The 12,080-nt window shown below is 45.1% G+C and overlaps 2 protein-coding genes across 3 annotated transcripts in view; one reads left to right on the top strand and one right to left on the bottom strand.

Annotated features, from left to right (window-relative positions):
• Positions 1 to 6,893, bottom strand: part of znf276 (zinc finger protein 276) — a 31,280-nt gene extending 24,387 nt beyond the window's left edge. The window contains exons 1-7 of the mRNA XM_036145215.1: positions 6,641 to 6,893; positions 6,051 to 6,304; positions 3,979 to 4,276; positions 3,833 to 3,879; positions 3,379 to 3,753; positions 3,179 to 3,251; positions 43 to 126 (exon numbers count right to left, since the gene is read on the bottom strand). Of these exons, the coding sequence (XP_036001108.1) occupies positions 43 to 126; positions 3,179 to 3,251; positions 3,379 to 3,753; positions 3,833 to 3,879; positions 3,979 to 4,276; positions 6,051 to 6,252 (1,079 nt within the window). The 5' untranslated portion in view covers positions 6,253 to 6,304; positions 6,641 to 6,893. The remainder of the gene's footprint in view (positions 1 to 42; positions 127 to 3,178; positions 3,252 to 3,378; positions 3,754 to 3,832; positions 3,880 to 3,978; positions 4,277 to 6,050; positions 6,305 to 6,640) is intronic.
• Positions 6,894 to 8,406: 1,513 nt separating this feature from the next.
• Positions 8,407 to 12,080, top strand: part of vps9d1 (VPS9 domain containing 1) — a 38,971-nt gene continuing 35,297 nt past the window's right edge. For both annotated transcript variants that reach the window (XM_036127008.1, XM_036127004.1), the window contains exons 1-2: positions 8,407 to 8,542; positions 11,452 to 11,512. In XM_036127008.1, the coding sequence (XP_035982901.1) occupies positions 8,450 to 8,542; positions 11,452 to 11,512 (154 nt within the window). In that variant the 5' untranslated portion in view covers positions 8,407 to 8,449. The remainder of the gene's footprint in view (positions 8,543 to 11,451; positions 11,513 to 12,080) is intronic.

Below are 12,080 nucleotides of genomic sequence, written 5' to 3'. Positions count from 1 at the left end.
AACGGGGACGGGTGGAGTCCGCAGACGCATTCTGTGACTTACGTCTTGTTCAGAAACGGCGTGAACAGCTCTTCATCCGACGGCGCTCCTCTTCGGTTCGCCTCCAGTTCTTCCTCAGAGATCGCCCTGAAGACACAGAGGACATCTCTGAGACGTTCCTCGGGTTACTTTAAACACCTGAACACCTTCATTTTATTCTCAGGCTTTCTATCATTTACTAATACAAACTGGAGTTAAACATTCTCAAACTTTGTTAACTTTTAGAAACAGCTCAACATTCACTAAATAGACACAGTGTGCTCATACATTTAGTCTCCTTTACTCTGAGGAGCCCAAACAGAACCAAGCTTGGCCTTCTCAAGTCGTCTACTTAGTAAAAGGTGTAACTGGAGAAGAAGTGGAGGTGGTGGAGGACCATAAAGACCTCCATGTTGACCAGGACAACAGCCTGGAGACGCAGTGATCGTCTACCAGAAGGTACAGAGCAGACTGGACCTCCTGGGGAAGCTTAGGTCCTTCAGGGTTTGCAGCAGATGCTGCAGATCTTCTAGAAGTCTGTTGTGGAGAGTGATCTCCTCTGCCATCATCTGTTGATCAGGGCAGCAGCATCAGAACCAGAGACTTAAAGAAGCTCAACAGGCTGATGATGAAGGCTGGTTCTGTTCTGGAGAATCCTCCAGAACCTCTGCAGATGACTGAGCAACGAAGGATTCTTCATAGAATAACAGTCCTGGACCACCCTGAGCATCCTCTTCATCAGACTGTGGTAAAACAACAGAGTCTTCAGTCAGAGGTTCTCCAGAACCGCTGTAACACGGACCTCTACAGGAGATCCTTGCTGCCTGCCCGGCAGGTTTTCAGTAAGAAGACGATTTAACGGGCAGAACATGAACAGAACATCAGGGAAGAGGACAGCAGCAGCAGCAGGTCCAGATCAGCTGGATCTAACGGAGCTTCAGAGAAATGCAGCAACATTAACATTTAAAGGCAGCAGGTTTTTAACCTTGATTTTACGATCTTTGAAGAAACTTCTAGAGTTACATTTAATTCCCCTTTGAAATCAGGAGAGGATTCAGGAATTGATTTGAACATTTGTCTCTACATGTTCTGGTTCTGTCCTCAGAGGTTCCTCAGAGAACATCCAGCATCATGGAGACCCAGGAACCCAGCAGACGGGTCAGAATGTTCTGGTCCAGTTTCCAGCAGGTCAGGTTCTACAGAACCTCCCAGAGCTCTGATCATCATGTGGACCTGGAGAGAGGATGGACCACCTGCAGACCTACCAGGACATGGACGTCCACCTGGACTGACAGGCTGGACCAGGAGAGCATTGATCAGAGAAGCAGGAGGACCATGGTGGCTCTGGAGGAGCTGCAGAGATCCACAGCTCAGGAGGGAGGATCTGTCCACAGGTCATCTGTTAGTGGTGGACTCCAGGAAACGGAGCTTTATGGAAGCAAGAAGAAAGCCAGAAGTTCTGTTTGCACCAAACCGTCTTGGAGACTAAGCAGCTCAGCAGCTCTGATCAGAGGAGACCAGAACCACCTGTAACACTTCAGATTATGGGATGAGCATAGCTCTCAACTCTCACGCATTGACTGTGTGACACACGCATTTCACTAACTCCACACGCAACACATGGCATTTCTCACGCATAAAAATCACAAAGCCCGTCTGGGCTGCGGACGACAAAACTCCGCCTTCTGCTGAGCTGTTTCGGCTTCTTTCACAGCTTGTGGCCATCAGTAATTCCTGCTGCAGTTCTTTTTAACAGAGCAGCAGGAAGAGTGATCAGAGTTATGAATAATTTTAGTCTTAACAGTGGTGAAAGTGAGCCGGTAAGGTCCTGTACCGCGTACACAGGAGGGGGGGGGCGGGGGGAGCTGCTGCGAGATGACCGGTTCATTCAGAACCAGTAATGGCTGCACGCTGGATCATAAAACAGTTCTGCTAACCAGATGCAGTTTAAAACGCCACTTGGTCTGTTTAAAAGTTTCGTTTTTATTAATTCTGCATTTTTTAACTACATGCACCGTATTTCTGTGCCTCCGCGCTTGCTCCTCTCCCCCCTCCTTTCCCTCGGAGCAGGTGCTTTCTGGGCGTCAGTGCGCCCAGAGCACACTGACGAGAGCAATAGAGATTTGTCTGGTCAGCGCGGCGACTGACTGAGAAACCTGTCGCTGTGAAAGGTGATGAGAATGTTATAAACTGTAACAGTCTAGAAGTGCATTGAGCTGAAAAGAGGGAAACATCAGCAGCTGGATCGTGCGTAAAGACGCAGCGGGAACCTCTGTGTGCTTCAGTGTTGCTGCTGAGGGGAAAATGTTGACCATAAAGACTTGATGAAACTCAGCCTTCACCAATCAGGTTATAGATTTACAATGATAAACAACCCATAGATGAATGTGTAACAGTATAATAATTCGGTCAATAATTAAAATCTACTTAATTTTATTCAGTATTATTTGAACAATTGTGTATTATTTATGTTTTAATCCATTAACTGAACAATAAAGTATTAATATGTCTCTTTCTCTTTTTAACACAAGTAATACATGTCTACTTCATTGTCTGGTGGGATAAAAATGAGATGGAGTTGACTCCACAGGCTCTTACAGGGTCCAGTTAGCCCCGCCCCCAAACAAGCCCCGCCCCCAAATTAGCATAATCTCACTCTTAATTTTTGATAAAAGTTGAGAGGTCTGGGGATGAGCATCAATTATGTTGTGTTTGCAGCACTGATAGCAAAGATGGTCTATAGCAGGGCTGACAAAATAATCACTGCCTCCATGATGAGAGCCACATAAAAAGGTCCGTTTAGCAGTAAACCTCCTGGACAACAGAAGCTAACGCTAGCTGCTGTTAGCTTGATGGCCGAGCCAGTGACCGGGTCGGAGGCAACCGGATTTTGTCGGTTCTGAACGTTTCCACACCGACCCAGAGGGGACTTCTGGAGCCCGGTTGCTGCAGCAGCTCCAGGACGCCCCCACATGGGCACAGGCGGCGTTGCAGTGAAGGCAACTTTCTTTCTTCCTGGTTGGAAAAATGGCTCCAGAAAACAACTCCAGAAATATTTGCTAACAAATGAATCCTCTGCAGAGCCAGAGGCAAAATCCCATCACATATATGCTTAAAGAAGCCTGATATAGAACCTTTAAAGGTGACACCAGAGACTAACCGGTCAGACAGATCGCTGTCAGCGGTCCGGTCCTGCAGCGCTGCAGCTGGAGACGGCGCCTCCTCAGGGAACTCTGGGAAAAACACACCGGGTCAGACTCCAGAGCCAAGGATAACCACTTTCAGCCTCAGGGCCACTGTTTCAGTCTGCAGATGGTCCTCCAACCCTCTGAAGATCTGAAGATGCAGAAATGTTCTCACCTTCACTGCCGGTCCAGTCTTCCTGCACCAAGTTCTGTTCGGTTCCTTCGGGTTGACTTGGCTGATTTCCATCCAATAACCTTTCATCTCCAGCTGACTCTTCTTCCTCCTCTGACATTACATCATCTTTCCTGATCCTCAGAGCTCCTCTTCTGCACTCCACTCTGTGTCCCGGCAGAGAAGCGGTGGTGCACTGAGCGTCCATGATGTATCTGTGACCGTCCACGCAGCCCCACACGGCCTTCACAGAACCCCAACACTGGCCCTCCAGCACCTCCTTCAGGTCGGGGCAGGACCTGCAGGCCTCTGCGTGTCGGTGAGCCCAGCTAACCAAACTGTGGAGGCACTTTGGGTCCGATGTGAAGGACGTCGGTGCTGAAATAGAGGAGAGAAAACCGTGAAGACACCAAGCAAGCAGTCTGATGATGAACAGTTATGGAGTTACTTTCTTTACCTCCAGGCGTGTTGTTGGCTGACGAGTTTGGACACTTTACGCTCTTCCTGGAAACAAACCAAAAGCAGCTTTAGGTTCTGCTCTTTTCTCCATCAAACAGACTTTCAGGGACACGCTGACGTGGATTTACTCATCCTGAGCCTCACCGGTTGCCCTTTCCGACAGGCGGGAGGTTGACTCTCTGCAGAAACCTGATCAGGATGCTGTGGCACTTGTAGAACTTGGTGTGGCACTTTTTGCAGATGAACTCTGAAAGCTGGGGATCCCGGTCCAGTTGGACCCCGACGAGGCGCTGGAAGTCCGTATGAAACAGGAGGGGCGACTGGGCGGCAGAGTCGAGGAGTTCCAGGGAATCCTGAGGCCATTTGTTGAAGGCGTGCCTCAGGCTGCGCGGGGAGAACTTTCCATGGCAGAGCCGGCAGACGGCCGTGGACAGCCTGCCTGCTGAGACGCAAAACAAACATCAATGTTTCCATTTCTCACCAAAGGCAGCAGTTCCACTGCTCTGGTTTAAAGGTATACTATGCAACTGGGGTTGATTTTCCAGCGAGGCTCCCACCAGAGGGCGAAAGTAAAAGTGCACTGTCGTAAAGATGCTCAGCTGTTCTGGTTTCTCCATCAAGCCAGGCGCGGTTGTTTTGAGCTTAGCAGACAGGCGAACGCAACGAAAAGTGGAAAAAACGGCAGTACAAACAATGACTAACACAGTGAAGGTATGAACATCAAGTTTCCCGCAGCGCTATCTTGGCGAGGCCGCCGCCGCCGCCGCCGCCTCGCCAGTTTTATTATTATTATTATTATTATTTATTTTTTTTTATTTTTTTTTATGTTGGCTACCGCGGCGAGACGCTACCGCGGCGGCCGCCGCGGTAGCGTCTCGCCAACATAAAAAAAAATAAAAAATATATATATATAATAATGATAATAATAAAACTTGATATGCTTGCATGTTTATTTGACGTTAACACGCGGTTCTTTGTCGTTGCTTTTGCGCGTGCATATAGTGAATGGCAGGGCAAAAACACATGGAGTTCTCTCCGTAAAGCGAGACTTCTGTGAGTGCGGGCCGAGAGCTCCTGCAATTGCAAGTGCGGTATTTCCCCCACAGACCACCAGGGCGGCCGAGAAAACCTTTGTTCGACCTGAAATGACTCATTTAATCATCCAAAACGGTATGGAACACATTAATTAACTGAAAAATGTTGCATAGTATGCCTTTAATGAAGGTCACCTTAAAAACCAGCTGACCAGGTCAGGTCCAGCCTGCAGAGAGTCAACAGGAGGAAGAACCTACAGAAGCTGCTCTCCTCCTGTTTTCAACCAGTCCCCCCCCCCCCGGTGCTCCCACATGCCTGACGTCTGCTACATTCCAGCAGCCAATAAAAGCCCAGTTAGTTGTCTGAATGACTATCGCCCAGTTCCTCAATCACCACCAGTGTTTTAAAAACTCACCCCCACTAGAGCTGCTCTCCAGACAGCCTGACCCTCCTGGAGAACAGAATAATGTCAGGGCGTATAAAACGGCTTAATCAGTGAGAACCTGGCAGCTCCAGCCTCAGCATCCTTCTACTGATGTCCTCACCTTCCCTCCTCTGGACATGTCCAAACCTTCTCTGTCTCCAGAACATCTAACCTGCTCTGTCCCTCTGATGGACTCCTTCCTGATGCTCTCCATCCTCGTCTCTCCCAGAGAACCTCAACATCTTCGTCTCTGCTGCCTCCAGCTCTGCCTCAGCACCATTTTCTCTGAGACTCTTAACAAGATTAACTTGCATTGTAAGATTCACAAAGGTTTTACGCCTGATGTCCTTCCTGATGCAGCCCTCTGGGCTGATTCTGGACTGAGACCGGCCCAAATAGGACAGAGGACACCCTGTCCCCTTTGAGCTGCATTATATCCTCTTTACTGAAAGTATTAAACGTGAAAATTCATGTTTTCAAAAATTCAAATACATAAAATAAATGTTATGAGTTTAATAACAATTTGATGAATGTTAGGGACATGATTATAACCACAAACATAATTGCTTAATTTTCTGTTAGATTTGAACTATGACCCTCGATCTTCTTCTCTCAGATTGTTTGTGTCCAGTTTTTAATTATGATGATTTATTTTTATATTACCAAAATGCTAAATCTCTCCTATGGATCAACGTAACTCTGACTGAATAGGAACTGTAACATTAACAATTCAGACACAGATTACTGAACCGCTCACCTGAAGGTCTGGACTTGCTCTCTGCTAGTTTCTCTTCTTTTATCATGCCTGAGTCTGACATCGTAGCCATCCTTGTATTTTCAGTCTTCTGCAGCTTCGCTCCGTCACCAGGCGGCTTTTTCTCCTCACATCCATCTGCTGCTGTCTGAGCTCGGCCTCTCTGTTGGGACGCGGTCTTCAGACGCCGGACTTTCTTCTTCATGGTTTGTTTATCTGACCTTCAGCAGCTGATCTTCTGGGAAATGTTCTGCTGCCTGTCACAATGTGGGAAGACCACTTCCATTAATCCCTGATATTAAACTTTCCTCTAATTTTTCTGTTAAGCTCAACTAGAGATGAAGACATTAAGCTAATTTCTCAGATTGATCTCGAAGGAAAACACGACTTTCCTAGTTTTTAAATTAAAAATATACTTTTAATATATTCAGAGAATGTATTACAGTGCAGTAAATGGGGAGGTGACCAATAATAATCATAAAGATGTTAATGCTGCGGTAGATTTTCCTTCGAAAGGTTAATAAAACAGCCTTAATGTTACATCATCACTTCAGATTTCTGCTAAATTCTCACGGCCATCAAAACATACAAACCTGACGTTAGCTGGCTAGCATGCTAGCCTGGTTAGCTTTACTGAGTCTGCGCAGCCTGAGCGGAAACACCTCAGAGATCACAGGCTACCTTTGGCGCGCGCCAAGTCACGCAGCTGACAACACGTTTGACTGCAACACGTGACTTTTTCAGCCAAACAAACTAAAACAACAAAAACTCCGGGGCTACCGAGCGGCTCCACTGTAAACATTACAACCCGGAAGTGCAACCGGAAGGAGACGGAGGAAGAAAAACTGAGAGCGCCACCTGCTGTCAAAACAAAGTCATGAAAGCAAATAACTGAAGAAATCTCAACCAATTTTTCCTTCTCTGCTTCGTTTCATGCGTCCTATACAGAGAAGATGGTTGCCTACATGTGTCAGGACAGACTGGCTCAAAATCCAAATTGGGTGATTAATATTATTTTATATATAATAATATAATATTATACGATTAGGCTTAAAGCTTCTAGTTAGAGTTTGACTTTGTAAAGAGCCTTGAGATGACGTGTTGTGAATTGGCGCTGTATATATAAAAGTGAATAGAATTAATTTCTTTAAATCCGACCTCTATCAATCTATTTTTCCTAAACTAAATGGAAATTATCACCAGAAGACTCAAATGTCTCCATAATAATAATTTTCAATGTTATATCTTTATTTGGCCATGAAATAAAACCCACGGTGTCCTGACAGAGACACTACTTACGAATGATGAGTAAGAATTAAACAAATGGTAAATGTCCTGCTGGACTTGTACGGCGCTTTATGAGTTCCTGAGGTCCCCAAAGCGCTTCATATTCAATCATTCACCTGACAGCGGGGAGCTTCATGGTAGCCACGCTACCCTGGAGCAGACTGATGGAAACGAGCCTGCCAGATGTTCCAAGGTCCTCAAACAAGATTAATTGTTGATTTTAACTGGTAATTAAGTCCTCATCTTTTCAGATAATAAAAGAAAATGCACCTGGACAGTGATAAATAAATATGTTACTGAATAACTGAATATGAAACAGTTACTGGGACACATCTGACTATTCAAGAACACTCATTGTTATTATTTACACACATTTCCTTCTGTTCGTACAAATGTCTTTAAGTCCAGTTTTTCTGCAGTATATTTTAGCAGGAAAGTGGTTCACAGTGCTTTATATCGTAAAAACATAAAAACATCATAAACACATCAGTCCCTGGCTGTGAGACCAGTAACAAACATTAAATTAAATCAGGTGAAAATGTGAATAAACATCAACATGTTGGTCAGAGTTCCTGTTATTAAGGCTGAAAGCTGCTCTGAACAGGAGGTTCTCAGTCTGATTTAAAGGAACTCAGAGTTTCTGCTGATTTACAGTTTTCTGTGAGTTTGTTCCAGATCAGTGGAGCATAGGAACTAAATGCTGCTTCTCCATGTCTGGTTCTGGTTCTGGTTCTGCAGAGCAGGCTGGAGCCAGAAGACCTGAGTGGTCTGGAGGGTTGATGCCCTGATAACAAGTCTGTGATGTATTTAGGTGCTAATTCAGGGATTTATAGACTAACAGAAGGATTTTAAAGTCTAAAGTTTAAAAATCTATATTTTTAGATTCATTGAGAGCTATATTATATTATTTGCTGTTTCCAAATCGGCCTGTCCAAGGTGTCCTCCTCCTGGAGATGGCACCAGCCCCCGCGGTAGGACAAGGGGTATAGATGATGGTGTCCCCAAGGAGTCACCAAACTACCTGGCCACCAGGGGTGCTGTGCAGCAGCAGCAGCAGCAGAAGAAGAAGAGGAAGAAGAGGAAGAAGGAAGAGGAAGAGGAGGAGGAGGAGGACCATGGCTGCGGCTGACAGCGGGCTGAAGCCTCTTCAGGGCGCCATGAAGATGGCCAAAGAGGCGATCCAGCTGGAGGCAGGAAACAGACATAAGGTACACAGCTGCTCACCTGGGCGGTGACGATCAAAGCTTCTCCTGAAGCCGACAGGAAGTGACGCACGAGGGACAGTAAACAAACATGGAGGCGGGTGCCACAGCTGTTAATTCCAGTTAACACACTTTAAAATGCGACCAGCATTAAAGGTGCTTCCCCCAGAACCTGCGGCAGGTTCTAATGGTCAGCATTAGTACCGGTTCCCCTCCTAAGAACCGGAAGTGCGTGTTTCTGAGGAAGAGAAGGTATTTAAATGACTGGAACTGTTGGTACCAGACGGGCTGGTTTCGGTTCTTCAGAACCAGCTGATTGCTCTATCGTTATTTAATAACAACTAAACTGCTTTCTTAGCAGTAACAGAGTATTTTCGGCTAAGCCAGGAACCTTTCTTTAATGCTTCCCCCTCCAACACATACAACACCAAGGGTTCCTACCCATCGCCTTTCTCAGTAGGACACTTTAATGCCTTTGTTCTTAAACACTGGGAAATGCAAACTTTACAGAGTTTCACACAAACATAACCTTTTAGATTCAAACTCAACATTCGTGTAATAACACTTTTTTTACACTTTACAACAGCTTACTAATACAGTAAGCTGGTAGACATCTCCTTTTTAAAACATCTTCCATGAACACAACTGACATCTTTTCCAAAAGGAACAGGTAGCAAATAAAAGGCAATGGGGAGACTGTCCAAACCCTACAGTTGAATTTGGGGATTATTCTGCCCCAGAAACCAATTTAACTCCAGAAACAGACGTTTGGTGTTCCTCTGCTGTTTGCTGGTAGATTCAGGGAGTGCTACAGGTGAGACTGGCTCCTTTAGAGTCTCTGCAGCGCCGCTTCGCTGTGGAACAGAGACCTGCAGCTGTGAGATCTGGCTGTGTCTTAGGGGTGGGTATTGCCAAAGAAGTCACGATGCATCACGATACTTGAATTATTGCGATGCATCGCAATGCGTTGTGATATTTTCACTGAACACTGTTAGAAAAAATACAGCCATTACCAGTGACTGGCTCGCTGTGTATGATCTGTTTTCAATTGATACATAACTGAAAGCAACTGAATTCATACATAGCTGTATTTATTGAAACGACTTTTGGAGGTATTGCCATGAAAATAAATATTACTGTTACTGGAGTGGACACACTGACAAAAAGTGCTTAGGATTTATAAAACTTAAAATAACAAAATAAGGATAATCAGTGCCATTTACATGGCCTCAGTGGTCCTTTAAACCAATGAAATTAAAACATTCAAATGTTTGCGCGTGTAGAAATTGGGGCTAGCTTGCAATCGAATGTTGTTTGTTCAATCAGTGCTTGTGGCGCTCGCGGCTCTTGTTTTTCTGGATGGCGCCTCTGCATGTGTGCCTTTAAGTTTGTTGTGTTCCCACAGTATTTCATTACGATGTAACAGTTTTTGCAAATTGCGTGCGTCATTTCAATTTCGTTTTTACCTTCTTTGTTTCTAAAGCCAAATGCGTCCAAACATCTGACTAAAATGTGATGGAGCCGGACGAATGTTCTCAGTCTCCTCCATGTTTTGTTAATGAAAGACTCATCGCAGTATCCCGCGGCCGGAAATGCTTGTAACACAAGGCAGCGGGCGTCAACACATCCGCAGCGACATCTACTGGACTGGAAGTTGTATTCCACTTGTTTTTGGCTGATGTTCGCCAACCATTCATCCATTTTATTTATTAGGTTTTTTTTAATTAATAATCGATACTTGCCGTCAAGAATCGATGCATTGGATCGCGAATATTAGAATCGCGATGCATCGTCATGACGATTATTTTGCACACCCCTAGTGTGTCTGCTGTGGACAGTTCCTCTCTGCTGCAGGTCCTTGACCCAGACATTCTCCAGGCTGCAGTTCTGCTCCAAGCCCCAATGGGTGGAGGCAGATCACCCTCTATTACCATCTACCATAGAAAGTACTCCTGGGTCAATGTGAGCTTCTGTGCTTTCTGTGTCTCTGCTCTGTCTTCTCTAACATAGAAAGTACTCCTGGGTCAATGTGAGCTTCTGTGCTTTCTGTGTCTCTGCTCTGTCTTCTCTAACATAGAAAGTACTCCTGGGTCAATGTGAGCTTCTGAGCTTTCTGTGTCTCTGCTTTGTCTTCTCTAACATAGAAAGTACTCCTGGGTCAATGTGAGCTTCTGAGCTTTCTGTGTCTCTGCTCTGTCTTCTCTAACATAGAAAGTACTCCTGGGTCAATGTGAGCTTCTGAGCTTTCTGTGTCTCTGCTCTGTCTTCTCTAACATAGAAAGTACTCCTGGGTCAATGTGAGCTTCTGTGCTTTCTGTGTCTCTGCTCTGTCTTCTCTAACATAGAAAGTACTCCTGGGTCAATGTGAGCTTCTGAGCTTTCTGTGTCTCTGCTCTGTCTTCTCTAAGCCCCAGTGGGTGGAGGCAGATGAGCGTTCACACTGAGCCTGGTTCTGGTTCTGCTGGAGGTTCTCCTCCCTGTTAAAGGGGAGTTTTCCTCTCCACTGTCGCTTCATGCATGCTCAGTATGAGGGATTGCTGCAAAGCCATCATCAATGCAGACGACTGTCCACTGTGGCTCTACGCTCTTTCAGGAGGAGTGAATGCTGCTTGGAGAGACTTGATGCAACCTGCTGGGTTTCCTTAGAGAGGAAACTTTCTCACCAACCTGGAGGATCTGATGGAAGCTGACTTTGGAAAGAGACTTGATGATGTGATGTTAATTGGTGCTATAGAAATAAACTGTAATTGAATTTAATCATTTGGTGAGAGGCGGGGATTCATGTCAACAGAAATATTAAGACATAATATTAAGACAAGTGTCAAGTGTACAGTTTTAGTGTAGTCTGTAGATGCATTGGAGACGGATCTGTTTCTGTATTGCATGTCTGACTCTTGACTGTTGTCTGTTTGCAGGAAGCCTACTATGAATACCTCCGAACCATCAACTACATTTCACATGCTCTGTTGCAAGAAGGTGAGTCTCTAAGATTGTTTGTTGCATGCAGAGGTGGATAGTAACCAGTTACCTTTACCTGAGTACATATACAAGATGCGTTTATAGGAGTAGTTTTACTGCACTGTACTTTTTACTTTTACTTGAGTAATAGTATTAAGTAAAGTCAAATACAGGTAACATTTCTGACTAATCTACCCACCATGAGAAACTTTTGAATAAAGAACAAACTTGTTTCAACTATTTATGTCAAAGTGAGACTTCCAGTTTTTACTAGTGTTGCAGCGATGCCATTTTTTGGCCACGATACCCGATACCCGATACCTGGCTGTGCAGTACTGGCCGATACCGATTCCATACCGATACCATCTGTTTGATATTGATGTGTGTGTATATGAAGAGCTGCATACTACTTGGATGTAAAATAACTGCCATCATGGCTTTGTCAAGCTGCTACCTTTGTAAAGCAGGAAAAAGACGAATACAAAGTGAATCCAGTAGAACTAGTGAGTGTCGGGAGAGACATACAAACATCAAAATGGTATCGGTGCCTATTTGTTGGTACTTGCTGATAACGATACCACCATTT

Source organism: Fundulus heteroclitus, chromosome 2 (genome assembly GCF_011125445.2).
Source record: "Fundulus heteroclitus isolate FHET01 chromosome 2, MU-UCD_Fhet_4.1, whole genome shotgun sequence".
In the NCBI taxonomy this organism is placed as follows: Eukaryota; Metazoa; Chordata; class Actinopteri; order Cyprinodontiformes; family Fundulidae; genus Fundulus; species Fundulus heteroclitus.
The sequence above is the reverse complement of the archived record's forward strand: the minus strand, read 5'-3'. Positions and strand labels throughout refer to the sequence as shown.